Source organism: Falco rusticolus, chromosome 2 (assembly GCF_015220075.1).
Source record: "Falco rusticolus isolate bFalRus1 chromosome 2, bFalRus1.pri, whole genome shotgun sequence".
NCBI classification, from domain to species: Eukaryota; Metazoa; Chordata; class Aves; order Falconiformes; family Falconidae; genus Falco; species Falco rusticolus.
Genome location: NC_051188.1, coordinates 91443821 through 91471562, shown reverse-complemented (window position 1 = coordinate 91471562; position 27742 = coordinate 91443821). Strand labels below are relative to the sequence as shown.

Genomic DNA, 27742 nt, shown 5'->3' with positions numbered 1-27742 from the left:
AAACAAACGTGTAGCCCAATGCTGCCGCTCATTGATCTGAAGGTTTTTATCCCAGGGTTAGGAGACAATGTTTACATCTTGCAACTGTTCTTAAAAATGGCAGGTGGCTTGCTGGTGACTGATGCGTGCCGTGTCACGTACCACTCGTAACCATGAACTGACCCTTTCTGACAGGCAGGATTTCTGTCAACAACTGGGCTGAAGCCATGGAGTCTGTCCTACAGCTGGAACTGCCCTGGAGGATGCTGCAGTCTCAGCTAGCACAGATGAACCCAGATGGAGAAATTGACTTCATGTCATGCTTTTACGATTTGAAAATAGGCCAACCTATAAAAGAGGTAAGGAGGAAAACTCCTCCTTGTGAATCTTGGAGGAACAGCTTTTGGTGCAACTTGAGGCACAAGACTATGGTTTGGCCAATCAGGTAGACATCTACGGCTGAACTAGTTGCTGAGCTTCCTTTTATAGTCACTGGAGGGAAATGAGCACTGCTAGGGTACGACTCATCATTCCCTGCTAAGGTAGATGCTGCCTAAAATAGGTTGGATGAATCACATGCTAGAACTGCTTCTTAACTTTCCCCTGACTTGCAAGGGCGTTTAGATAACGTGGCTGAGGAGATGCGTCAAATCCTACCCAGAGCACTCAACCCTCACTCTTTGAGATGAGCTTTTCAAGTGTGCTCCAGAGCCAGTTCAGGCACCTGTAGGAGAGTCACATTTGTCGATGGACTTTTAGATGTTTAATGGTAGCTGAGGTCTCTTCTTCAGAGGCCAGTTGTTACCCGGTGGCTGTGTAGTGCTCAAGTACTTAGCTATCACCATCATTTTTCTAAACAGTAGGCTCCACTCACATACATACAGCAAAAAACTTTGTACGAGTGCATGGTATACAGCATCTTCCCTAGATTATCCGTATTTCCACATATAATTACTGAAAGCAGGAGGTGTGAAAGGCTCCTTCCCCATGCCCTGCCATCTGTGACGGGGTTTAGCTGATTATTCCTCAGGGCAAGACACAAAGTATCATTTCAGGGAATTCAAGCATAAGGATTTTGTTCTTGTCGGTACATTTGACAAGTTAAAGTGAGGAAACAGAACTGGGATAGTGCCTATTCTGCTGGTTAGACTAACTCAAACTGAGGGCTGAGTGGTTTCCTGTACCCAATTTCAGACCCAGGTTCAGCCAGCTTTGGTGGAAACACTGTGCAGATACAGAAAGGATCTGGAGATCATCTTTAATGTCATCGACAAAGATCACTCAGGTAAGTGTACGTAACCTCACTGTACCAGCTCTAGGAAGCCCTACACTAGTTATCTTTGCCCACCGTGTTTCCTCCTTAAGGCTTCCAAATATAGAGGAACCAGAGGTGATGTCATTTTTTCCCCATTTAGTGAAGCCTAATTTAAGCAGTCGGGCTGTAACACCATATAAGGGACGGCGCACAGAGCCTAACTTGAGACAAAATTCTCATGTATCCCATCTTCAGTACTGGCTTCATTCTTCTGGGGGCTTTTTCTCCCCTTGTCCACCCTCAGTATTTACTACTTTCCCAATTCCACTGTTGAAAACAGATCATCACCTGAAGTAAAAACATACTTCAGTCATGAAACCACAAAACACACCCGAGGCACAGTAGGCAGGTAATTTTCTTGCAGTGCAGGAGCGTGCGTGCATTGCATGCATGCAGGAAGGGGAAACAGCACAGGAAAAAGGAACCTGCTTTCTTTCTCCTTTAGGTCTGATTTCTCTTGAGGAGTTCAGCCAGACATGGAAACTCTTCACTTCTCACCTGGGCATTGATGCAGATGATGAATCCATTGACAAGTTAGTCCTCAGCATAGACTACAACAAAGATGGCCACATCGACTTCAATGAATTTTTAGAGGCCTTTCACGTGGTTCATAGACTAGAGAAAAAGGCAAACTCATGAAAGGGCAGAACGTCTTCTGGGCTGTTTGGGAAGCTCACCTTGCTGTCATTTGTCGTAAGCGGTCTGGGAAACCCATTTCCAGACTGACAACAAATGGTAAGCACTGTGGTCACCGTGTAAGCCTTTCTTTAGTCCCTTCTGGGTGATATATACCTGCTAGTAATGAGACAGGAGAGATGAAAACCCAGTACTTAAGAGTACTGCCACATCAGTGCATCACAAATTACTCCCCCTCCCGTGCTGGCATCTCCCCCATCAATCTCACCTGTGAACACTGCCGAGGTCACACCTACAACCAGGAGAAATGTTGGTACATTTCTTTCAGCAGCCTTAGCGACAGCTGAGAAATAGCACTGGTGGCTACAAGGAACATATCAGACCCTCCCTGGCAACGTTAACAGGCAGGACAGAGGCCGGCGAGGGGCTAGCCAGCTCAGGAGAGGGAAACGGGGAAGAAGAACCATCTAGTTCAAATGGGTAGTTCTGCATTTAATCTTGCTCTTTGCATGATGCAGCGGAAATAAAACATTCCGGGTCACTGTATCCTCCTTGAAGTTTACAGACACAGCTTAAAGGAGCTTAGTTGAAAAGCATTCACACTTGCACTAGATTTCCTCTTGCCACTGGCTACTTTTCCCTACATTTGTTGGGGTTTGGAGTTAGGACTGTTTCTTAGCTCGTCACCTTAATAAAGGCTAAACCCATAGCATGTTAATGTAACGGATGATAGATCACAAAATAAAGCTTTAGCTTTCACAGTAATGTTTAAGTATGGTGTCTTCTTGCCTGTATTTTGGTATCCTACACATAATCAGAGTACACCACACTTTTCCTGAGATGAACTGGATATCTTTTAAAAAAAAGAGATGAGTAAGAACACAAAAGGAAACAAATTTTGATACTACCGAACCTAAATACTCTTACATATAGTTAAGCATAAATTCTTTACCAAGTAAACCGAGAAATTCTGAAACTCAGTTTTTGGAACACAGCAAGATGGCAGAGTCCAGTGCCCCTGGCCTCCCCCAAGGCTTCAAGCCAAATGTCAGCTCCTGGCGGGGAGAACAGGGAGACCTGGACCTCATGCTCTTGCACGCCACACTCCGAGAGTGACACACTGGTATGAAGTGCCACCAGGTCAGGAGCTTTTTGAAAACAGTACAACCTAATTCTGCCTTAGTAAAAACAATGTGCATAAAGTGCTTTTTGGGTAGAAAAAGGTTCCAGCCTAGCCCATCTTTAAATTTTAATAGTAAAATATGAGCAAAGTACAGTATCTAGGTTTTATTTAATAACAGTGTTGACAGTACAAAAAAAAGCATCCTTCCCAGTTCATCATCACACAATGTCACAACAGCCCAAGCTTAAGGTACTGCTCCATCTTAAATCTTATTTTCTACAGTTAAATACAAACTACTTTTCCGTAAGTATTTTGTAACTTGACAGATGAATGAATAAATATGCACACACTTATTTCTGTTGCCTAGGGGAGGGGGAAAGTAAAATCTTTAATAGTGCAAACAAGATTTACAGTAAAATTTTAATGGCATTGGTAATACTGAATGTGTATTTTTTAGCATGCATTTATTCTGATCTATGCACCCTGAGGATGAGTTCCACCTTACTCCAGTGGGGTGACAAAAAGGCTCCACCCAAGATAAACAAACACCGTGTGTGGTGGGCTCTCGCTTCCCACTGTAGGTTTCCTTGCTGTGGGCGCAAAGCAACAAGGTGGAACAGGACAGTGGCAGCTCCAAAGTCCTTTGCCACCACCCCCCACGAGAAGAGGGCAAAGCTAGGGTGTGCAGCAAGACGTGGGAGCCCAGAAATGGCTGACAGCCTCCAGCTTGGATGTCCCCCTCTCGTGACGTGATCCTGAAGCTACCCTAACACGGAGCTGAAGGATGCTTGCCTTGAGGGATCGCTTCAGGAGAGGAGATGCGAAGGTTGCGGTGCAGCGCTTCCCTCAGCAGGCAGCGAGAAGAGGCTTTCAGGGATGCAGTACTGAGGTATGAGAGGAGCTGAGTCACACAGCCAGAAGAGGAAACAGCCCGTCCTGTCAGCTGCCAGCGGCACGCTAGAGCATCTTTACCCCTAACAGAAGAAGGGGGGGTGGCAGGGGGAGTAACTGTGAAACATCTAATGCCAGGAATAAAAAGCCACTCGAGACTGCAACTGGGAGTGGGAGAGAGCCCGGCTACTTGTACTTAAAAGCCAGACCGTTCAGCTGAAGCTCTTCTTCCATAACCCCCACGCACAAATCCTTTATTTTTATCCCACAGTTTTATTGCAGCGGCTACTTAATGTTACAGCTGGGAGTGGTCCCTTGAGCAGGGACTGAATCAGTCCCCAAACTCTTGCCCTACAGGTGCAGATGCCACCGCTGGTGGCATCCTTCATTCTCCCACTTTGTGGGCAACTGCTCCCATCCCCCGGCCACACCAGGAAGTGCCCGGTGCTGGGCCCAGACTGACCCAAGCTCTCGTGTCACTCAAGCCCCGGGCCGCTGCCGAGGGGTGACGCTGCCCTGCAGTGCCCTGTGCCCAGGGGTGCAGCCCAGGTGTTTCACTTCCAACCACAGAAAGTGACAGTCCCCGTTTAGGGCTGCTCAGCTCACCTTCACCTTCCATGAGCAAGCAGGGCTCTTTCCCTGGGGAAGGAGACCACAATACGCAGGGCAGAAACCAGATAAACTTTGTACCCCCAACCATGATGTTTGCACATTTACTTGGAGGAACAGCAGCCGAGGGAGATGAACGCTGCTTTTGATCTGTCTAGTATGACACACTCATCCCCTCGGCACAGCGGCCGGGAGAAGGAAACAGCCACGAGGGCGCTGGCCTGGAGGAGCTGGGCTGGGGGCCATGCGGTACGTGTGCTGAGCTGGGCACCGCTCATTATCCTGGCCCCCAAGCGGCCCCGGTCTGTGTGCAGGCGCGCCTGGCCGCCCCCACGGCCGTGCCGGTGCTCCTGTAGGTGGGTCTATTTTAATTCATCAGTGCCCTGGTTTCGGAGGCACAGGACGTGTCTGTTTACCTTTCCCTTGTTTCCATAAATGAATTTTCAAGGACTTGAGGCTGGCCTGACAGCCAAGCCGCGCCTCTGCCAAAGCGCTCAGCCCCGCACACCTGCGAAGCTGTCAGGCGACTTAACCGGGAGCAGACCCCCGCCAGCACCACCGCTACCTCTGCTTCGCAACAGCCTCACACACACACACACAGGTGGATCCTCGGCAAAGCTGGGGGTCTGTATAAAACCTTATGTGCTTAATCAGGTTTGGGCTAAAACGCGACTCTCCAGCCAGTGTGGTTCTTCTGCCCGAGCAGTAACGCAGCAGCAAGTCGCAGCTGGGCCCGACCCCGGGGTAACACGAGTGTCCCTTCTACTGGCCCAGCGTTTCAGAATTCTACCCTCCGCCGCCAGCTACCTAAACTCTTCAAATTACCACATAAATAGCTTCTAAGTACTGGCACTCCATGTGATAACTGATCACGATGAGCATAAACTACCGAAACCTAGGTCATACTATGAATTTCAAATTAACGATACGCCCATTAAAACAAAAACCGTGTTAAGGGGTGTCTGGGTATGTTTGGCCAGAAGCTCAATTGCTTTAGACTTCAACGCAGCTGCATGTGAAACCAACATCACCCTTCTTGTTTCCAAAAACAACACCACAACCTTGGCAAAGAAAATAAACTAAGAGTCTGAGGGAAAATCACCTTGCAACCCTCACAATCTAGGATTCAACAAGAAAAGCAAAAATAACTGCTACTAATGACTTTTTGTATGATACTGGATAGAACAAGAAGCCATCACACAGGCTCTCGTGTGCTCGTGCTCTGCACTGTCACAGCTGTCTGCTTACACTAAAGGATTTTACTTTCATTTGCTGGGAAACAGGCTCAGTGATCTCTCACAATACCTATGAAACGGAAAAAAACCCCAAACCATAACGAAGGCAAAACCCTACAGAACAGGCACCTTGCCAATAAAATGACTTCCACATCCAAGTGCTAATTGTACCCAAACCGTACCTTTACGGCAGACCCTCAACAAGCCCACGGTTTTCACAGTGGTGAACAGGGCACGTGCCTCTCTCGGAGCACCCGGTCCAAGAAATCCCAGACCCTTGGACTGCCAGACTGGTCTCTGCAAAACCACAAAGTCACCTCCTTAGGCCTCCCCACACCTTTGCTCTCTTGAGCCAGCGACCAGACGTTACCGCAGCAGCGACTCTGCAGGGGGACAGCACGCGGGGTGGCACGGCCAGCAGGAGCTTCGCTGCCCAGGACCACGGCTGCTGGCAATGACAAGTGAGACAGGGGTTTACTCCCTTCCCTTCATCAAGGTTATTTCAGATACCTGTACAAAACTGGAACCAAAAACCTCTTTCGCAAAAGCACCACGTGTTACTGTCACAAAAAGTCTCATTTCAAACCCTGTACAAATGGCATAGTTATGTTTCGAAAGAGTGGAGGAGGGGTCTCGCAGAAATTGCTTTTATCAGGCTTATTAGCACAGAAAATACTTGCTTTTAACAGGCTATATCTGCTCTTTTCCCCTCTACCTGGCAAGACAGAACCACTCCAATCCCCCCTGCTTGCACGGCAGCAGTGCTGGCGCACCCCCACGCTGCTGAGGGAGCCCACGGCCACGGGAGAGGCGAAAGCCACAGCCACTTTCCTCATCTGTCAGCCACAGGCATGCTGGCTGGTGGCAAAGCCAACAGCCTGGCACAAGGAAAACCTCAGCTGAGGCCTGGGGTAAAGCAGGGGTTCCCCTCCAGAGGCAGCAGACCTCTGTTTTCAATTTCAGTGGCCACAGAGCCACCTCCCTGCAGGACACAACCCTTCTTGCAGCAGCTCCAGAAAGTGGTTTCCGGTTGATGGGTTCAAGGTGCAGGCACTAACCTGGGAGCTGTCTGAGGGGAGACTTCCAGGCAGCCCATCCCTAACCACATGCTACAAGTGCAACTTCAAATTAAAAAAAAGGGAAAAAAGGAAAGAAGAAAAAAAAGGAGAAAAAAAAAGGGGGTGGCGGTAAAAAAAGGGAAATAAAGAAAAAAATAGTGGGGAAAAAGGGGGGGGGGAAGGGGGAAAAAAAAGGGGGGGGAGGGAAAGGGGTGGGGATGTGTGAAGAGAAACATCAAAGCCTTCCATAAATTCATGCTGTGCTGGACTGCCGGCAATTAGGCCATTCTGAACTCTGAGGCTATTTGCAAGGGAAAGGACCGGGACACTCAGGTGCCTGAGTGGAAGAGGTTTATCTTGCTGCATTCAGAGGAAAGGATTACAGGCATAAAACTGTCTGTCACCCTGGAAGAGCTGGAGTCCTGACATTTTGCCTCCAAAGCCTTGGGGATGCAGGGAAGGAAGCTATTTTGTTCAGATTAAAGACAGATGCAACTTCCTGAGGGAGGCTACCTTCTCAAATGAGTGGATATTTTAAGACATTTGTCTCTACTGGCATTAGCCCTGAACTGGCTAGATGCAAATGCAATGAGAGTCAGGATAAAAATGTATCAGAAGTATCACCTGGTTATTTCAAGTTATTCCTATTCCTCTAATTTACATTTCCCTGGATGTTTCACACCGTGCATTAGTGATTCACAACAATGCACATTTACACACAGCAGGAGAAAAATTAATGAATTCCATCACTTCTCTTATTTGGGAGGCTTTATGCCTGAGATACAGGGCTCTCGTTTTATTATGCCTTTTGATCTCCACAGAGTAATCTGTCCTCCCCTTGGCAGAACTGTGTAAATTCTTGCTAATTTAATATGAATTACATTTATGCACTTTGGGCAGAATAAGCCTTGTTATTTGTTATTTCTCACACACTCTCTTAAAACCAGGCCCAATTCCACCTACCTGTCCCCCACAGGTAGGCATGCACGTAGCACGATCACTAGGGTAAAATGCTGAGGTAGTGCACGGCACACAAACATGCAGCAACCAAACAAGAGGTTCATGACAGGGAAATGGGGAGAAGGAGCTTCTGAGCCTTCCCTCCTGCATGAGGCATCGCTTACTGCATCGTACAGCCTGTGCTAGGCAGGAAATCATGTAAATAAATAATTATGGCTTTTGTTAGGTATGTCATGGTGCCATAGGCCCCACTTGGTGCACTGTCATAAAAGAAGTGGCAAATTCCTGTGGCTACGTCTTTCTCCAAGATACAGCCAGTAGCTCCAAATGACTTCTGAAAAGATACAAGCAAAGTAGTAAGGGAAGTTACGCGTGCATGCCTACTTATCGGAAAACACCCCACCGCATTATGATTTGCATTTGTGCTGAACACTGAAAGCAATTCTCCTTTTCCTCATGAAAACCTTAATCAGGATCATTATAGGACCCACATGACATCGCTGGATCAGCGTAAGTAAATGAGGAACATATAACTTCACAGATTTTTGTTCTTTGCAGCAGGATTACTCAAATATTGGTAATTCTAATGCTGTGGTAAAGCAAAACTTCACTTCAATCTACCCACTTCAGAGCTTGCCAGCCACTACAATTTTATTCCCTTTAGATCTCCTACAATCCTTAAATTAGTTTTCCAAATATATTTCCAGAAGATACTTAAGTTATCTGGTCTCTCTTTGTAAGGCAAAGAATCAGATCAAGCTCATCACACGTATCAAAAAAGGAGCAGGGCACAGTTTTCAGATGCAGAGGCTTCCTACCGCTGCCCCCTGAACTCACCAGCTCTTGCAGAAACAAGTCGTTGGCCATGTGCACAATTCGATCTATGTGGATGATGCCCCCGATGCTGTTCACCTCGAGGTCAGAGAGGAACGTGAGAACAAGAATAGCTTCCACCAAGAGCTGCCTGTACTCAGGCTGGGGTACGTGGTTCAGCACCGACTCCACGTGCACAGCAAACTTGATTTCACACGGGGTCATCTGGCGAGTTTGAGTGGAAATGGAAAGAAAAACTGACAAATCACAAGACTAGATCCCCACGTCCTGCAAGCACTTAAATGTATGCTCCTCTCTGCACACGGGGGTAGGCTGACTGAAGCGAGCACCATTTCTGTGCAGCTTTAGCACTTACAGAGATTTTTTGTGTTGCTAGACCCTGATCCTGTGAACAGGACAGCTTTCCGAAGACTGCTCCAGCCCTGCGATCCATCACACACACGTTTTAGTTGCATACAGGTCTGCTGATGCTTAGCTGGCAAATTAACTCTTTGCTCCTCATGCTGTGGTCTCACAACACACTGCCTTGTAAGTATCTTTCTGGCATTGCAGGTTAGTTGCAAAGCCGAAAGTATTGTTGAGTTTTAAAAATAACTGCTTAGAGTGAAAACTCTTCAACACGGAGATACAGCTGTATTTTTGGTAAAGCAGCCTGACTTGCACTGCCATAGCTCTATGGATGTTATGTGAAAGGCTGCTGCCTTAGGAGGTTTGTGCTTACTTCGATGGACTCCTTTAAATGCCAAAATTAGATACTGTCTAGGTCTGACAGGCTGAAAATATAAGCCTATTTGTCTACACAATAGGAATAAATAAAGCTCTCCATTCTGAAAAAAAAAACATGTTTAATTTTGGCAGAAAATTCCAGCTCCTCTCTTCAGCTGTTACCACCATCCCTCTGAAGAAAAGGAAGCCAGAGACAAATCTGAGGGAACCAGACAGGAAAAAAAGTCTCAGGCACACAAGCACCTCTCTTCCACTGATGGGTTACAGTTCACAAGAGTTCATTTTATAGGTGTAAATTCAAAGCAGAGCACCTAAAGATAGAGTGGCAATCCAGCTAAGGAAAAAAAAATATGTAAGGAAGGGTTTACGGATATAAGGAGTCCAAGATTTGGTTAGAAACAATCGTCCTTAATTGGTATTTACTTTTGAGACTGTAATGCCAAAATACACTGGCTGCTGTTGCAGCATATTAAAAAAGAAAAGCGGCAAGCAATGTGCCTGCTTCCTTCCAGCAAGGCCGTGCTTCCTCCTCACCCTGCCCAAGGGACTGCCATCAGCCACAGGCGCACGGGGTCAGCGAAGGTGTGCAGAGGGAGGCCTGGGAGACGGGAAAGCCTGCACACAGCTGCTCTCCCAGGCCTGCCTGGCAGGAACTCATCGGCACAGCCCCAGGGAAGCTGGCAAGGTGCTGGGGGAAGGACAGAAGATCTGGACCTTCTAGAAACCAAGGGCCTGCAGCATCTTACACTGTCAAACCAAACATTCAGTCATGGGGCTAGAAAATCATTGGCATTGTACTGTACCTCTCTGGTGGTTGAAGAAGGAAGGACGTACCCTTCAATGGACAGACCATGGCACTGAAACATTTTGACAATGAACAGAAATTACAGTTCTTGCAAGAAATCCAAGGGCTCTCTGCTCTAAGCCAGTATGTAACAACTTTCAGTTTAAAAAAACACCACCAAACCCCCCCAAACAAAAACCACAAGACCTGTTAAAAATATGATTTCATCTTTGCTGAAAAAGTTATGTAACCTGGCAAACATTAGAAATAGCCTGACATGACACGTAGTGAGCGTGCTGTGCTCCAGTTCAGCTACTAAAGGGGAAAAAAGTACTTAGAGAGCCACTACAGCAGGAAGCACACAAAGGAGAGAAACAAATCAATGAGAACATTCTGTGGGAAAGGATGTGAAAATAAATGATAATGTAAAAGCATGACAACAGACCACGAAAGTGAGAACCTTTTTTTTTTTTTTTCTTTCATTTTCCCTAAAACAACATGAAGTGTTTTAGATCCAGGGCACCACAACTCCAGCATGTCAATATGTTGTGGCGATGGACATGGGCCACTAACAGTGGGGGTGAGGTAGTGTTAGAAATACCAAGTGGTATACAAGAAAAGAGTGACAAAACCTAAATGGTGAAAAGTAGGCAGGCTAAGGAATAAAACATCTGGGTACCCAAGGTATCAAAAATGCACCAAGAACAAGAGAGATATTTTACGAATCGTCCAAAGAGAGTTTAAGAATTAAATGTTGAAGACAACTTAAATAAGCACAAACGATTTTAACAGCCAGAGAAAACCATTCAAATACTCCCAGCTATTACATTAGGGTCAGGACAGAAGTGATGCTCACTCTGCTGAAAGATCCCCTTAGCAAATAGCCACGAGGTCACATATGACTCGTCTTGGCTAACATCAACACTAACAGCTTCAGCGTAAGTGATTTTAGAAGGACAACCAAAATCAAAGCTGGTGATACACATTCTTCCCAACTGTGTAGGCATGAACAGCTCAGTGCTGCAACGTGCCGAATGCTGGCTTTTATCCAGCAAATCAGAAGAACAAATGTTCTTTGAAATGAATAAAAATTCCTAATTCTTCTCTCCTTCTTCCTGGAGAGCTGTTTCAAAACATTTCCATATCCCTGGTCTTCAAGGTGCTGACAAGGACTTACTTTTCACTTAAAAAAAAAAACAACAAACAAATGTTAAGAATGCCACACAGCTCAGAAGAGCCAGCAAGAAATCTCAAGACCTTTTGGAAGAGCCAGTGCAGTTTCCTACTTCATTCCTCACAGCCTTTCTGAACTGCAGCACACCAGCTGCACTGCATCACAGTGTCCCTCAGCAGCACTGACTGTAATTTGTATTGGGCCACAGGTGATGCAAAACAGTGACAGAATAGAATCATTCAGCCAAAATTCAGTGCTGGTGGTTTCAGGGAAAAACACTTTCAAACACATGAACTTGTGTTAATGGAGCCCTTTTATGTTCAAAAGACACACTCCTACTGACTCTAGTTTCCACCAGACTTCCAGCTGAAGACCAGCTTAAACTCCCATCAACATGCCACCTCTGGACCACCACTTCCCCAAGTCACTGTACAGCTTGCTTGCTTCCTGCCCTCCGCAGCTGTCAGCTTACCTTCTGAAGGATTTTCCACACTTTCTCATAAAAGCCAACAGGAACTCTGTTAATAGCACCATCAAGCCTCCTTCTGCGCAGCCACTGCCCTTTTCGGTCACCCCAGCTCGTGTCTCCACTGGACCGAGTAGGAGAAGTACTAGTGGGAGATGATGGAGTACTGCCCCTCTGTAAAAAAATTAAAGCCTTGGTTAGCTGCTTACTACCACCCCAAGGGCTCCTCCTGGGGAACACATCATTCTGTTAAAATGTCACCTTAAAACCAGGGGAAAAAAAATACAGGGCATGTCGTCATACCAGATGATGGAGCAGGCCTGACCCCTTTCTATTCCCTTCACAACAAGCTTTACCTCTCCAGTACTTCAATCATTTCTCAACAGAACAGGCAAGCAGTTCAACAAGGCATAACCCAGTAAACTTCACGGCTTGGCTCCACACACGGCCCGACTGATTTAACAAGCATAAGCTGTCGGCCAGGGCAGCATCACCGGTGTGCGAGACGATGGGATTTGCAGGCAGGTCTGACTCACTCGGACTTCAGGCTCAGTTTTGTAAGAGAACCAAAGGGTCCATGCATCCAGCAAGAGAGGTCTTCAACGCAAAAAGCTCCATTAAAGTAAGCAGATTAAAAATTGACTTAATGTGGTCATGTAATCATCATGCCTGCCTCTGTGTATCAGTCAGTCTTATTTCCCTTCTCGCTATTGCTCTATTATTTTACTCTACCAGACTTGAAGATTAAATTAGGCAGCCAATCACCTTCAAAGCTGTGGCACTACCACCAACTTCTGATTCCCATTTCCACACACGCAGTCTGCCTGCTCTTTGCACTCACGGAGACTGTGCTCTTCTGTTTCCTTTCTCTCTGCACATCTACTACTTTCAGCCCAGAAAGGACTTCACTGACCGCCCCATCTCAAATCCCATCATCTCCGAGTAAGTAACCGCCTGAGCAAAGCACTTACGAAGGAGAAAACTAAGATTGAAAACTGTTTGTTTGCTCACTGATTCTACACAACCAAGCTCTGCACAGACCAGCAAATGAGAAGAGCCCATTTCTACTACTACCAGTATCAGCGAGGCATAGGTGGTGTTCCTTTGATGTTTTGATGCTTGCTGTTCCTTTCCACTGCACACCGATCAAGACAGACAGAACTTCCTCCACCCTGCTGAGCAAAGCTAGGGGATGCAGGAGGTCAGCAAGAGGATCAGTGCCAAAGTAGAGAAATCCATCTGCATACAATAATTAATCTGGCCATTCAGGTGGTTCAGAGAAGCAAAGATGTCATTGAACAATTCTGTGCACTTGAATCAAACACACAGTTGAAGACTGCCTCTCTGCACTGGTTTGTGGGCAGACAGAGACATCAGCAACCTGGCAGTTGTCAGGCCAGGCCACAGGGCTAGTGGTGCTCTGCAGATGTGTATTTAGGACACTTGGCAGGTGTGCCACTGACAGCAAATCTGCAGGTGCAGAGAACCATAAATCACAACTGCCAGTTCAAGGTGCATGTATAGTTGCAAACTTTCCATCTCTTCACAACAGACTTGGAGCCTCAGACTTACTCCAAATTGTTGAGGTCTCTGTTGGTAAAATATTTAAACAGTAATCTTCCTTCTTAACAGCGAGAGCTAATGAAGAGCTACAGTTCTCTGCCTTGAAAGAAGGTAACTGTGTGAGGAGATACTCATGCCCATAAACCCCCCGTCTCAGCAACCTGAAGCCATTCTGGGTTCATTACTGCCCAGAGACTGCCAGCATTTATCAACGCTACGTTACTTTTAAATACTGATGACACCTGTAAGGTAATCCACCATCAAGTAGCTAAATCTGCTATAATGTTTTATCTGCTACAACTGCTTAAGCTTCAGAAGAACCAAGTAGATCTAAATGCAAGACTCAACCTCTATTAAAAGATTACTAATGAGAACTGGTTATCAATTAAGATGAACAAAAGAAAGAGGCGGGGTTTGAAAAGAAGTTTGTAGGCAGGAGAAGTCACAGGAGGTGTCTAGAACTAAAACCCTTGGGAACACACACAGGGTGAAGAGCAGGTGCAGAGCTGCAGACAGTGTTTTACCATGGAAGTGAACATGCTGCTGGGCATGGAGTGGCCCTCATGAAAGAACTACAAAAAAACCAGACAGACACCAACGTGTCAGCCAGCCAGCCATGACAGAACAGGATGCAAACAAGGTTAAGTAACTCGTTTGTGCAAAGACAAGAAACATGGATTAAGCTCAGGTACTCAGGGGAAAACTGCAAGGGCCCCTGGGCCCCTTGCAGTGCTGCACATCAACTGACCTTGGGGCAGCTGCTCATTCCCAGGGCCACCATGAGGCAGACCCCACGGTGCCAGGAGCCCCCACGCCATCCACTGAGCTCCAACGCAAACCGCCACAGTTTAAGACGCAGGTAGAAGCCTCCCTGTGACTTACAGCTGGCAAAAACCCCAAGCTCCCTCCTTCCATTCCCCGTTCACTGCAATGCCAGGAGCTACTCTGCACGAGAAGGCCATCCTGCTGCAGAAAGTCTGCGGGCTGCCAGCTGGGAGGGGGCAGCATTAAACAAACAGATGCACAGCAAAAAATTCTGCTGAAATGCAGATGCAGCACCGCAGACTTACAGCACTTTCCTGTAACTGTCCACCCCAAGCCATGCCTCCTTATTCACCATTAATGGTTCTGACCCAGGCAAAGGCTTGATGTTTGGACTTGAGAAACAATGGCAGCAAACAAGAGTGCCGCAGTCACTCAACACCTGAGCTCTGGTGCAAAGAGATGGTAGCACAAGTACTTGAAATGTTCCTTGTAACACAAAGTTGATTCCCTCCCCACCAAAATGACATTAAATTTATATCTAGCGTATTATTTGAAGGATGCAGTGAGATGAGGCAGGAAGCAGCATGAATGGCAAGGTGGGGGGAACAAACATGCAACCATAGAATGGTTTGGGTTGGAAGGGACCTTAAAGACCATTTAGTTCCAATCCTCCTGCCCTGGGCAGGGACACCTTTTCCAGTAGACCAGGTTGCTCAAAGCCCCATCCAGCCTGGCCTTGAATGCTTTCAGGGATGGGGCATCCACAATTTCTCTGGGCAACACAGCTCCAGTGCCTGACCACCCTCACAGTGAAGAATTTCTTCCCAATACCCAACCTAAATCTACCCTCTTTCTGCTTAAAGACATTACCCCTTCTCCTATCACTACAAGTCCCTGTAAAAAGTCCCTCTCCAGCTTTCTTGTAGGCCCCCTTTAGGCACTGGAAGGCTGCTGGAAGGTCTCCCTGGAGCCTTCTCCTCTCCAGGCTGAACAAGCCCAACCCTCTCGGCATGTCTTGTCTTCATAGCAGAGGTGCTCCAGCCCTCTGATCATCTTTGTGGCCCACCCCCGGACTTACTCCAACAGGTCCATGTCCTTCTTATGCTGGGGGCTCTGGAGCTGAATGCAGTAGTTCAGGTGAGGTCTCACAAGAGCAGAGCAGAAGGGTGAGGGGCAGAATCACTCCCCTTGACCTGCTGGCCACACTTCTTCTGATGCAGCCCAGCATACGGTTGGCTTTGTGGGCTGTGAGTGCACATTGCCAGGCCACGTTGAGCTTCTCATCCATCAACACTCCCAAGTCCTTCTCCTCAGGGCTGCTCTCAATCCATTTTCCACACAGCCTGTATTTGTGCTTGGGATTGCCCTGACCCATGTACAGGACACCTTACACTTGGTCTTGTATTTCATGAGGTTTGCGGGGGCCAACCTCTCAAGCCTATCCATGTCCCTCTGGATGGCATCTCTTCCATCCACCGTGTTGACTACGCCACACAGCTCGGTGTTGGCAAACTTGCTGGGGATGCACTCAGTCCCATTGTCTGTGTCACCAACAAAGATGTTAAAACAGCGCTGGTCCCAGGATGAACTCCTGAGGAACACCACTCATCACTGGTCTCCACTTGGACATTGACCTGTTGACTGCAACTCTTTGAGTACAACCATCCAGCCAATTCCTTATATACCAAGTGGCCCATCTGTCAAATCCACGTCTCTCCGTTTTAGAGACAAGTATGTTGTGTGGGACAGTGTCACATGCTTTGCACAAGTCCAGGTAGATGATGTCCAGGAGTCCAGCCAACTCCTCCTCTGTGCAAAATACCAAGTTTCCATCTAATCTAATGCAGAAGCCACACAAGAACGACATTTCCAACCCCAAGAAAGGTCCAAATATTTCAGCTGGGGTGCACCTCTGTATTTAAAACAAATTGTATTAAAACAAAATAATGCTGCCACCTAGTGCCTAGTCTTTCTTCCTTCCTGGAAGGGCCGAAGTCAGACGCCGGCAGTGCAACTGTGAACCCCCAAAGCCACTTCAGGGCCCGTGGAAAGCCACCAGCAGCACCTCCACAGCCACAGCCACAGCACGAGGCTTGGCTGTGACAATGCTGAGGCAGCGGCATGACTTAAACACCACAAGCAGGTCTCATAACAGACACTGCGTTTCACAGGTGGCTTTGCTTCCCTGCCTGGTCATGTCCTACGAAGGATCATTAACTGATCTTTATTGTCACCATGTCAAGGCCATGCAGAAATGCCACTCCTTTCTGAAGGCTCATTGAGCAAATTGTTTCACAGAAAGGAAAACATGAAATATTTCCTTCAAAACGTGCAGAAATGGCCCCAGATTAAATGATACAGGCTGCCTCGTTAAGACGGTCTTTAAACAACAGGTTTTAATACAAAATCATAGCATAGCTGAATTGGAATTCACCTTTAATGATCACCTAGTCCGTGCTATGGGCAGGGACATCTTTCATTAGGTCAGGTTGCTCAAAGCCCTGTCGTACCTGACCTTGAACACTTTCAATGATGGATGGCATCCAAAACTTGTCTGAGCAACCTGTTCCAGTATCTCACCACTTTCATAATAAAAAAAAATTTTTATGTCTAATCTAAACCTACCCACTTTCAGTTTATAACCATTGCCCCTTGTCCTGCCACTACAGGCCTCCGTAAAAATCACATCTTCATCTTCTTACAAGCCCCCTTTATATAATGAAAGGCTGCAATAAGGTCCCCCTGGAGCCTTCTCTTCTCCAGGCTGAATAACCCAGGCTGGAAAATATAGAACCATTCTTAGAAATGCATTTTATTTGACCACTACCTTCCTATTTATCTAGAGCAAAAGAAAATTACTAATAGACACACAAAACAGAGAAATCAAAACCACTCGTAACAAAACCATCAGTCACATTCATTCATAATATTTTGTTGGGTTTTCTGTGATATCTCCCCATATACTCTGTTGCTGTGTAATTTAAAGTACTGAAATTAAGTGTATTCTAGCAGCAATCATCCCACATTCCTGAAGAAACAAAACAGGAAGAAAACAGACCAACATTTCTTTTCCAAGTGTCTCTTTTCCAAAAGGCATGTGGACCACCTTAGCAACTTGTACGGAACACAAGAATGAACACTGTTTGCATGAAAGTTTCACTTTGTGCATCTGACTTTTCCTTAGCTAAAGATGATAAAAGAGCTGTTTTAAGTTGGTGCTGTGAATGCATTAGTTTGTTCAAGTTCTGTATTTAGGCATGTGAAACAAAAACAAAAAAGGGAGCACATTTTTGGAGGAAACATCCCCTTACTGCCTTCTATTTAGTTACCAGCACATCCCCTTACTGCCTTCTGTTTAGTTACCAGCTTTAAATCAGACCCTTGGAAATTTCTGCCATTTACCAAGAATAAAACCTAACATAACACAGTTCCAGAACAGCTGCATTTTCTGATGAGCATTGACAGAAAACCCTCACCTGCTTCATCTCACTCTTCAATTTAGTAATACCACTTCTTTCTGTTTTGGTTGCTCCAGAATGCCCCATTTCATGAATAGAAATTGCAGGGCTAGATGAAGAGGAATCTACAGGTCGCACTAAAAGAAGCAAATGGACATTTTTAAAATTCTAGGGGTAGCAAAACAGATGAAATTGTATCTAGAATTTAAACACATATCCTTTCAGAAGTGTACAATGCTCTTCATGACAACATTCTTTGAAATCACATCAACAGTTCAAAACCTGATTGCATCAAGTAAAGGGCCTAGTGCCATATTGGGGTCTGATTTTCCATGACACTGAGCAATTGTAGCCTTAAAAGATGTTAGAGTTACAATGAGTCTATGAGGGCCAAGAATGAACCCAGGATACAGTTGACATGCCAGTTGGGAATATGTGGGCACCAGAGACAGGCTCCTGGAAGGCAGGCTACATGTGACCTTGTTATGGTTTTCCTTATGGTCTGTTGTGGTTTAACCCCAGCTGGCAACTAAGTGCCATGCAGCTGCTCCCTCCCCCACTCCACCCTTCCCTAGTGGGATGGAGAGGAGAATCAGGGAAAAGGTAACATTCGAGCACCGAGATAAGAACAATTTAGTAATTGAAATATAATAACAATAATGCTAACAACAACAACAATAATAATAATAATGATGATGATGATAATAAAGGAGAGAGAATGGGAGAGGAATAAAATAAAGCAGTGATCAGCAGGCCCTGGCCAACTCCCCCCAGTTTATATACTGAGCATGATGTTCTATGGCAGGGGTCCTCAAACTACGGCCCGCGGGCAGGATACGGCCCCCCAGGGTCCTCAATCCGGCCCCCGGTATTTACAGACCCCCCCGCCGGGGGCTGGGGGGGGGAAACCAAGCAGCCGCAGATGACGGCCTGCCACTGCATCCGTGCGCCGGCCCCCTGGTTAAACAGTTTGAGGACCCCTGGTCTATGGTATGGAGCTCGGGCTAGTTCAGGTCAGCTGTCCCGGCTGTGTCCCCACTCAATTTCTTGCGCCCCTCCAGCCCTCTGGCTGGCAGGGCCTGAGAAACTGAGAAGTCCTTGACTTAGTATAAGCATTACCTAGCAACAACTATAACCATCAGTGTTACCAACATTAATCTCATACTAAATCCAAAACACAGCATTGTACCAGCTACTGAGAAGAAAAATACTATCCCAGCCAAAACCAGGACAGGTCATATAAAATTTCTTCATTTTAAAAGCTTGCCTTCATATCAGTGAAAACTTGATACAACCTTATTCCAGTGCACAACAGCTTCCATTGTACTTGTTTTGTTTATTCCACAGCAGGCAGACACAGGTACTGCCCACCCATAATTAACACATTACATATACCTCTATTTTATGTGCTGAGAGAGTAGATTCCTATTCATAAGACAATCTAACTTTATATTTATAGTTCTCACTTAACATACAAAAGTGCCCAAGTGGACAACTTACAGCTTCTTTCCACTCCAAACTCTTTTCCACTGAGAATATGGTGCAGGAGATTTTTCATATCAAAGGGGCTTAGATTCATCAAACTCTCTGAAGCTTCTTCACCTAGTTTAAAAAAAACACACGCCAAAACCAACAAAAAAGACAAATTATCACTATAGGTGGCTTTACAGCTTGTTTTCTTAAGTAAACTGCTAATGAATGAAGTTCAATCACATTTACCTTTGTAGCTAAGACTTCCTTTAAAAAACTAATATGCAGAGTCAGATTTCAAAAATATGTTTCAGGACTGAACAACAAACACTGAATGGAAATAACACTATTGGCACAGTGAATATTATGCTGCACCTTGTGCAAAATCTTACTGAAGCTGCTGATGAGAAAGCAGTTGCTCCTTTGTAGGGCAAGACCACTTGGCAAGGCATTACAGCCATCTCCCAAAAGCAGATGACATGTAGATCTCAACTACAGGCCAGAGTTATTCTATAAAGAACTGCATGCGTGTGGATTAAACGATCATGCTTGTAAGTGAAAGATATAAAAAGCACATGCATACACATGAGCACACATGTATACACAGACAAATCTCCCATAGGAGAACACAAAAAAAGGCAGCAATGAAGCCGAGGGCAGTGTACAAAGCAGCTGGCATTTAAGGCTAAGGAATAACAGCAGGGACCCCAGGAAAGACAGGCTTTGACTGTGAACAAAACAGCTTCCACTATTCAGCTACAGATTTGGGGACAACAGGGCTTTCTGTACATTCTTCACACAGAAAAATTGTCCCAGAAATGACTTGGCTCCTTTTGTCAACCTAAGGGAGAAACCTGCTATGCCCCAGTGGCAGCTAGCCGCTGAAGTTAGAGAGCAGTAGCATTCAAAGTGGGCTCCATCTAACCAGCTACCAGGGACCCCCCCTCTTCACTACATGAGGGAGAAAACTGGGGAGACCAGAAAACATGCTTCTACAAAGTTATCCCCCTTTAGGATGTGCTAGGGCATTAGAAATGGTAACAAGAGCTGACAACATAAAAATATGGCCCAGATCGTGCTCCTAAGTGTCCCACATATGTTTGACTATATATGTCACTTCAATTGATTACTTTTCAAGACTGGTCCTTCTTAGACTTCTGACCCTTTTCAATGGGGAAAACTCTTCAGTGATTTTTCAGATCTCTCTTCAGTCGTGATTTCTCTCTAGTTTCAGTTTTTTCTTCCAAAATAAGTTTAAAAATACTTTTGTGTTGCACCATTTGTTTGTTACTTCTTGGGTTTTTGTAGGGCATATGCAACATCCTGGGGGCCTGTGAGATTATTTTGTTTACTGACCTCCTGGCAAAATAATGTTTCACTAGCTGAAATCTAAACAGCAGACAGTTTTCAACTAAGCACATTCAAGGGGAGAAGGCATACACATAAAAGGAAGATGATCAGCAGTTACTTTGAATAAAAAATGACCGGAACTATGAATTAACGCTCAAATATTCAGAAGATACCTAGGGTCCCATTCCCATTGACATTAATAGCACAGGGTCCCTAAATATACACACACATGCAATTTGATGACCTGGACCTCAAACACATACTGAGTTTATCCACTTCAGTTTGAATAACTGGGGGATGGAGGGACAGGAATCTTTCATTGAATCAAAACGAAAATTATTTTCAAAGTTTTTTTTTTTTCAAAGCAAAAAACTGCATATGCTGAATGAAGAATTTAATAAAAGGATTTAACACACAAAAATGAAAAATCAACCACTGAGGTGAAGCAGAAATAATACTGTAAGTACCCTTATGATAAAATTGCTCTTACCTGAGCATTTCAGACTTCGAGCCAGCTCAGTGGCCATCACCTGAATTATCAGACCAATTCGGAGCCTGAGCATCTCCACAAAAAGACTAGGCTGTGACCGGACATACATCGCCAAGTACATAATTATTTCCTGTAGGGACAAATCCATAAGGGCACCTATTCAGAGTGGGTCCTCTTGGCTTTCCCAGACACAAACACTGGCATCACGCTGGGCACAGCTGAAGGAACCCTTTTTACACATGCTGCATACCTGTGTCAGGACTGCAATACTGATGTCTTGGCCGCTGGCTTCATAAATAAGATCTGTGAGCTCCTCAGGTGGCAGCGGGCTACAAGAAGGCAAACCACAGTTAGCAGTGACTCAGGCATCTGCTATTAACCTCTTGAACAAGCACTGGAGCCAAGTCACCCAGAAACCCCTTTGCACCACAAAGGTCCTATGAGTCTGCCTGGGTGGCTGCAATTCCTTCTGAAGGTGAGGAGTAAGTTTTAAGCCACGGTAATAGCAGCAGAACGGTACAGGCAGGAAGATGAAGGGCAGGCTGCTTCTGTAACTGAGGCAGAGCTCCAACTTACGTGGTGATGATTTTCTCACGGGGTTCTGGTGGCAGGCCCACTGTAAGTTGCTTGTGGTGCGAGAGAAGGTCTGTGCATGCCTACCATAATAGGACAGAAAGCAAGAGACCTTTTTTGAGTCATGTGGACGTGACAGAGCTTTTAATTCCCAAAAATTGAAAGGTTGGACCAGATGATCTTTGAGGTCCCTTTTCAATCCGGTATTCCATGAAATAAGCAATTCTTTAACAATTTTTAAGCGCATTTCTATTAATTACCAGACATGCAGATCCAGCAGAATGCTGTTAACTAGTTGCCAAAGATCCCCTGAGGCTAACAGGGCTATGAGAGTCTGCCCAGGCTGAAAGCCTGCTTCCCTGTTCAGTGAAATCAGCAGCATGATGATTAGGGACTCCAGTGGGGCTGGCAGATCAGTAAAGGACTTTCTCATAAGATAATTCTTTATTTAAGACAAAAAAAAACATTTTTAATGAATGAAAATTGGTAGTATTAGCTAAAAAAAAAATTCTGCGTACTAATAAATCTCTTCACACACCAAACGTATTGCATCACATTCCTGAATTAGGCATCTTGATATATTCTGAAATAGGTGCTTCCCCCAGTACTACAATGTTTACTCTCTTGTATCAACCTCCTTTAAAACTAGGTGTTCAGTTTACCTGTTTTAGCATCCTGAATCAAAGACCTCACAGAGCACTGATCGTCTAATTTTTAAGGGTCTGTTTTCCCTCCCTTATGTGGAACAAAAGAGATCATCTCTACTCTTTTCCTCCCCAATTCTTTGTTGTTATCTTCTTGATTTAACATACCCAGCTTTCTGTGAGCATGTCTGTACTGGTCCATCATGTCTTCAGGATGGAAAAGGTTATGCACTTAATGAAGTACTGAGCAGGGCGATTACCACAAAGTGCTCTCCGCAGATATGACTGTCACCAAAAAAAGGCATCCTAGGTGTGACAGCCAAAGCTTTGAAAATGGCCAGGAATTAGTGAAAGAGCTCTTCAGAAATATGCAGGGTAAGCAGGAAATTAAACAAATACTTTAGAGTACTTGAGAGGAAACGTTTTTGTTATGTTCAAAATAAATATGTACCCTTACAGTCAATCCTTCTTCTTGCCATATAATAGTCCCAGATATTTTAATGCCTTCAACCATTCATATCCACACACAGAGCAGACTGTCTGCCCAATGGGACGGAAATTGGCAGAACATGCTTTTGCATCACTGCTAGCATCTTGACATAGTGATGCTCCAAAAGTGTTCATGCAACCACAACAGCAATAGATAATTACCAATGACAACTACAGTTTTCAAAGCACATAATTAAACTTCTCCAATTAACTGAGATGAAATGAAGCCTTCACAACCATTTACAGTATGACATTCTTGGTCCATGCCAACATTAGCACAGTTCATAGTACAGATGAAAGGTAAAGATGTCAAAATAAGATTTTAGATCAGAAAAGTGACCAATGTTATTGAAAAATGCTGCACTATGTATGTTGTGAAGTAAGATCAGAAGGGCAAGCACAAGCCCCACCAGCAAACCGGTAGTTTATGTTGGTTTCCAGGCAGGGAACTGAATCAACATTATTTATATTTCATACCTCAGCCAGGACTTCTACTCTTTTCTTGAGTATACCAGAAATGTAACGGATTAAACCCCACTCTTGATTGAGGCCTGCTTTTCTGTAAAGCTCATTGAGCAGGCAGTGAACAGTAACGCCGTACTGTCCATCCAGCTCTGTGTCCCAGTCAGCGCCTCTGCCAGAAAAGACACAGAAGGTAACGGTCATTAGATAAAAAGCTACACTGCTTAACCTTACCACACAACAAGCAGCCTGACTTTGATCCCATTACTCATTTTGGTGACAGAATTAAGTAGTGCATGGGACATGTGGGCCTTCACCAGAGATTGGTTGTATGTGGACAAAACCCTCTTGACACCAGGAACCTTCATATTAACTTGAGCATCCTCTTAGCCATGAGCCTGTGACTCCAAAGCAATCACCCAAAGGATTTTCCACCAGACTTCAGAGTATGCACGCAGATAGTTTGCTGGAGGAACACTGCTGCATGTGGTGCTTTTTCAGAGCAGAATTCAGTAATGTCTTCAGTACTGCTGAAGACTGCACCCATTTTTTAGATGTCTCAGGGGGGCCTGCCTCTTTCTTAGCTATTAACTAAGCTTCTATGCTGCTTAAGCCATTACTGAAAAAGCAAAGGAGATTTCTATTCCTCTCCTGGTTTTGAGATTCACTGCAGTATGGCTTCTCTTTGATAAGATTTTGCTGTGTCACAGAATGACCTTCCAATCCCTGCCAGGGGGGCAGATTCCACCAGAAGTCCACCTGCCTGCCCAACAGAGACTCCCACAGCAAAACAAGTCCAAAACAGGAAAAAGAAGGGCGTTACATGTAGTTAAACAACAAAATGGTATTTTTTTCAGGATCTCCTTTGCTCTTAAAAAGAGGCTGCTAAACATTTTGTTTGGGAAATCAAGATGATCAAAACAGAGTTCCTCATGGGAGAAAATGAAAATAAACAGAAGTACAATCTTTGTAGCAGTAAAGGAAGATCATCTGTGATTAATACATGCTTGTCTTTGCACCCAAAGCTAGCTTCCTGACAGGTTCCAACAGTGTTCTCCTGCACATGGAAAAGGGCCCAGAAAATGCACTCCAGAAGATGATTCCGATGGCGTGTATTTCCATTTTGGTCCCATCAAACCTGTTTAAATAGCAGCTGTTTACTAACCCCAGCAGCTGGGCTTAGATGGTTTCCAAGAATGTTCTGAAGAACGTCGAGTTTTAGCCAGTGGTGCACTTAAATATGGAGAGGTATTAGAGGAAAAATAGTAATTAGTCATTAAATAGCATTTTGCCTTTATTTAGAAAATGACAAGATGAAGTTTCCCTCCGCTTTTCTTCTTGTGCATAAAACTCACACCAAATCTTTGTGAACTTAAGAATGCCACAAATACAGCATAGTGTGTTCCCATTCATGGAAAGGATTTGTGCATTTCACTTGTGAGCCTTGCAGCTTGTATGTATTCACAACTGTGTGCCAATCAACTCTGAAATCTGCATGAGCATTTTTTTTTGTATCCAAATCATTTATGTAATCAAGCTAAATGAAAATATGCTTGTTAAAGCTCAGAAAATTTTAACCTCTCCCCTCAACAACCCACCCTGAACAGTGGAAAGCTTTTGTACAGGAATAATCAGACAGTTGTGACCAAACTCAAAAGATGCTGAAGTTTATATTCGGACAACTCACTTTAGTATATGCAAGATATACAAGATATCTGCTTGATCGTGGAGCGTTGGACATTCCTTCAGCTGCTCAACAAGCTTCCTACAATCCAAATCACCATGAGCATCTTTAGGTAAGTGCAAAACATTTCCACGGTCCTAATAACAAAGATGGATGAAAAATCAAAGAAATCATCTTGAAAAAAGTAGTGAAACTGTAACTTCCCATTAAACAACACAACAGACTTGCAACATAACCCCAGCTGACATACGGACGCATCACATAGTCCTTGCCAGACCACTGCAGGCATGAAAAGGAGACTAATCCCAGGAAAGTTCCAGAACGGAACTTTGCCTCTAGTTTTGGTTCAATCAACAAAGAAAGCCATTTTTTGGATAAAACAAAGAAATACTTTGTCAAAGAAGGAAACCAATTTATTTGCATGCTCTTCCTGTCATTTGCTGTTACTTGTAAAGAGAAAAGCACAAGGATACTACCTTTTTTTAGCTAAAATAATTCAGAGGTTTTTGAGTTCCACCTCCTACCAGTATATATATATATGGTGCTTTATGAATGCAGATGTTGCCATCATAACTTTTACAAGCTTATGAAACTAGTATGTTATGTAATGAGATGATGCAATCCTGTGGTGAGATCTTGGATGAAGAGGAGTTTTGCCTAATAAGCTATTCAGCAATTTATACGATCCTAAAATATCATTTCCACAAACAGAGCCTGTAGAGCAGAATCCTTTAGGAGGCTGGACACTACCTCCTGTAACCATTCTCAGCAACTGCACATATATATTAAGACAAAACAAGTGCCAAGCACAACCCCATCTTCATGCCTTGTAGTGGGATGTGACTGGTGCCTTAAGGACATCTGTCCCTTCACACACTACGCTGCTCCCCAGACATTACTGTAAGTAGCATTTCTTGGAGAACGTCTCTAAAGGCTGTGAACATCCCATCCTTCCCTTTGTGTGTTCAGTTAGAATTAAAGACAATAGCATTTGGCCCTTCAAAACAAGCACCTATTGTATTATTTTCTGGTTTGCACACACAATTAACATTTTTCCACTTGATAATGTCTATTTAACCAGAAAACTTTCACTTGGCCAAAAAATAAACTTCAAACCAAGGGAGCAGCTATCCAGTGCCTCAAGCAAAATGGCTTGTCTGTGAAGGAAAATGAGAACTAGCATAGGGTTTGGCTGGAAAACACAGGAAAGGCCACAGTATTGCATCCTAAAACTACAAATAGCATAAAAATTCCCACAGCTTACCTTTGTCTCAAACAAATGAGGATTATCAACGAGATTCAGAGACTTCCGGTGCGTATTCAGAACTTTAGTGGGAAGAGACATAGACACAGCTGGAAAGCAAAGCCACCAGAAAAAAAGATTTTAAAAGTCCATTTCATAAATATGAAAATCGAGAACACCTACACAAAGCAACTATACTAGGTAAAAAGAAGAGAAATACCTCCAAGAGTCAAAATATAGAGGCGATGCTTCTGAGATGCTGTACGTGGAACTCGGGAGACAAGCACGCATTCTGAACATTATTTCCTTCCAGGCTTGCCCCCAAAGCTTCTAACATCAGCACGTCAAAGGCTCAGGCACTACGTCCTCAACTGGTATCCCTTCTGATTGCCCATGCCTCAGAAATCCTACAGCCCAATGACCTGACCCTGCCAAGTGTTTTAAACACTCTAACAGGAAGAATGTGGAGAAAACGGTCTAACCGGCAAAGTGTCATAATCAAAGTGGTGATGCTAAATACAGGCTAATGCTCTGTTACCTTCATATACTGAATTCAATAGAGGATCAGATGATGCGGCACATGAAAGATGGGTGAAAAAAACTAACAAAAAAGCTTGAAAGTTATTAATTTACACTGAAGTTATGGGAAGCCTTCCCTTGACCAGGGCATCAAATACTACGTACCTACATATAAAACAAGGTATATGTTTTAATCTATTTAGAAATTCAGTCAAAGCATTATTTAGGTGTAAATCCTCCAATCAGTCTATTAAAAATGTAGCATTATTAGGAATAATGTCATCTCTACTCCATTTGTTCTCACAAATTTAGAAAGTACCTGCACATACTTCTATTTTTCTGGCACTGAAACATTTAATTTCACCACAACTTTATTAAAACAAGAAAGTACATTTTGAAAGCCTTTTTATAAACAAAGACCAAAAAAAATGAGTTCACTGACTCAGGTTCTAAAATTCTATCCAGCTGAGAAGTTGTAGGAGTTTCCATAAACCTAATTTTGATTAAATGTTACATTTCATAGCAGGTTGTCTATGCATACACCAAGATACTGGATACTGTGGGAACACAACAGTTACAGCTTCAGACTCATTCCTTGGTAACAACATACTTGTGCCACCAATTCTTTTTCAATGGCAGAGTTCTGAAGTACTTGAACTTGCCCCTTGTAGGTAAACAGGTTTTCTATTATTATTATCACTAAGTAAATAATAGGGAGAAATACCTGGAACCTCTAAACCCTTTGTCTTGGCCATTATTGACAGTATCTCTTCTGTAGAATGGTTTGCGCTGAACACAGGTGGTTGATTTGCAGTCTTTGAAGTTGGAGGCAGGTATGACTTCAGTGCTGTACTCTGCAGGACATTATGTATATACTGATCCAGCTCATCCTGGCTTTCTAGTGTGACATACAAGGTTTATTAAATCTAAAATCATAATTTATCAGTGCTTTCTGTTTCAAACACACCACTCTATTCTCACTTATATAGAAAGGCACACAAAAATGCAAGAGATTTTTAAGCTGAACAAATTGGAAAGAAAAAAAATAATCAGTTTTTGACACTTTGAAAACAGTTATATTAAGAAGTTGGTTTTCCCTTTCAAAGGAAGCAAAATAGTTTTTATCTTGCTGGTAGTCCACAGATCATGGTTGGACTTGATGATCTTAAAGGTTTTTTCCAACCTAAATGATTCCATGATTCCGTCATCTCCTCCATGCAAGCCCTTGTCTATGGCTCCTCA

General features: G+C 44.3%; 2 protein-coding genes across 8 annotated transcripts in view; one reads left to right on the top strand and one right to left on the bottom strand.

The window, feature by feature from the left end:
• Window positions 1–2691, top strand: part of PPEF1 (protein phosphatase with EF-hand domain 1) — a 42131-nt gene extending 39440 nt beyond the window's left edge. For all 5 annotated transcript variants that reach the window (XM_037377248.1, XM_037377250.1, XM_037377251.1 and 2 more), the window contains 3 exons: window positions 175–338; window positions 1174–1264; window positions 1740–2691. In XM_037377248.1, the coding sequence (XP_037233145.1) occupies window positions 175–338; window positions 1174–1264; window positions 1740–1933 (449 nt within the window). In that variant the 3' untranslated portion in view covers window positions 1934–2691. The remainder of the gene's footprint in view (window positions 1–174; window positions 339–1173; window positions 1265–1739) is intronic.
• Window positions 2692–3191: 500 nt separating this feature from the next.
• PHKA2 (phosphorylase kinase regulatory subunit alpha 2) overlaps window positions 3192–27742 on the bottom strand; it is a 49140-nt gene continuing 24589 nt past the window's right edge. For 2 of the 3 annotated variants that reach the window (XM_037377244.1, XM_037377246.1), the window contains 13 exons: window positions 27225–27398; window positions 26003–26091; window positions 24742–24875; window positions 23070–23226; window positions 21463–21542; window positions 21137–21215; window positions 20887–21016; window positions 19077–19178; window positions 17595–17713; window positions 11797–11964; window positions 10170–10223; window positions 8644–8844; window positions 3192–8140 (listed from right to left, as the gene is read on the bottom strand). In XM_037377244.1, coding sequence (XP_037233141.1) covers window positions 7967–8140; window positions 8644–8844; window positions 10170–10223; window positions 11797–11964; window positions 17595–17713; window positions 19077–19178; window positions 20887–21016; window positions 21137–21215; window positions 21463–21542; window positions 23070–23226; window positions 24742–24875; window positions 26003–26091; window positions 27225–27398 — 1661 coding nt within the window. In that variant the 3' untranslated portion in view covers window positions 3192–7966. The remainder of the gene's footprint in view (window positions 8141–8643; window positions 8845–10169; window positions 10224–11796; window positions 11965–17594; window positions 17714–19076; window positions 19179–20886; window positions 21017–21136; window positions 21216–21462; window positions 21543–23069; window positions 23227–24741; window positions 24876–26002; window positions 26092–27224; window positions 27399–27742) is intronic. The other variant, XM_037377245.1, reaches the window with a different exon arrangement.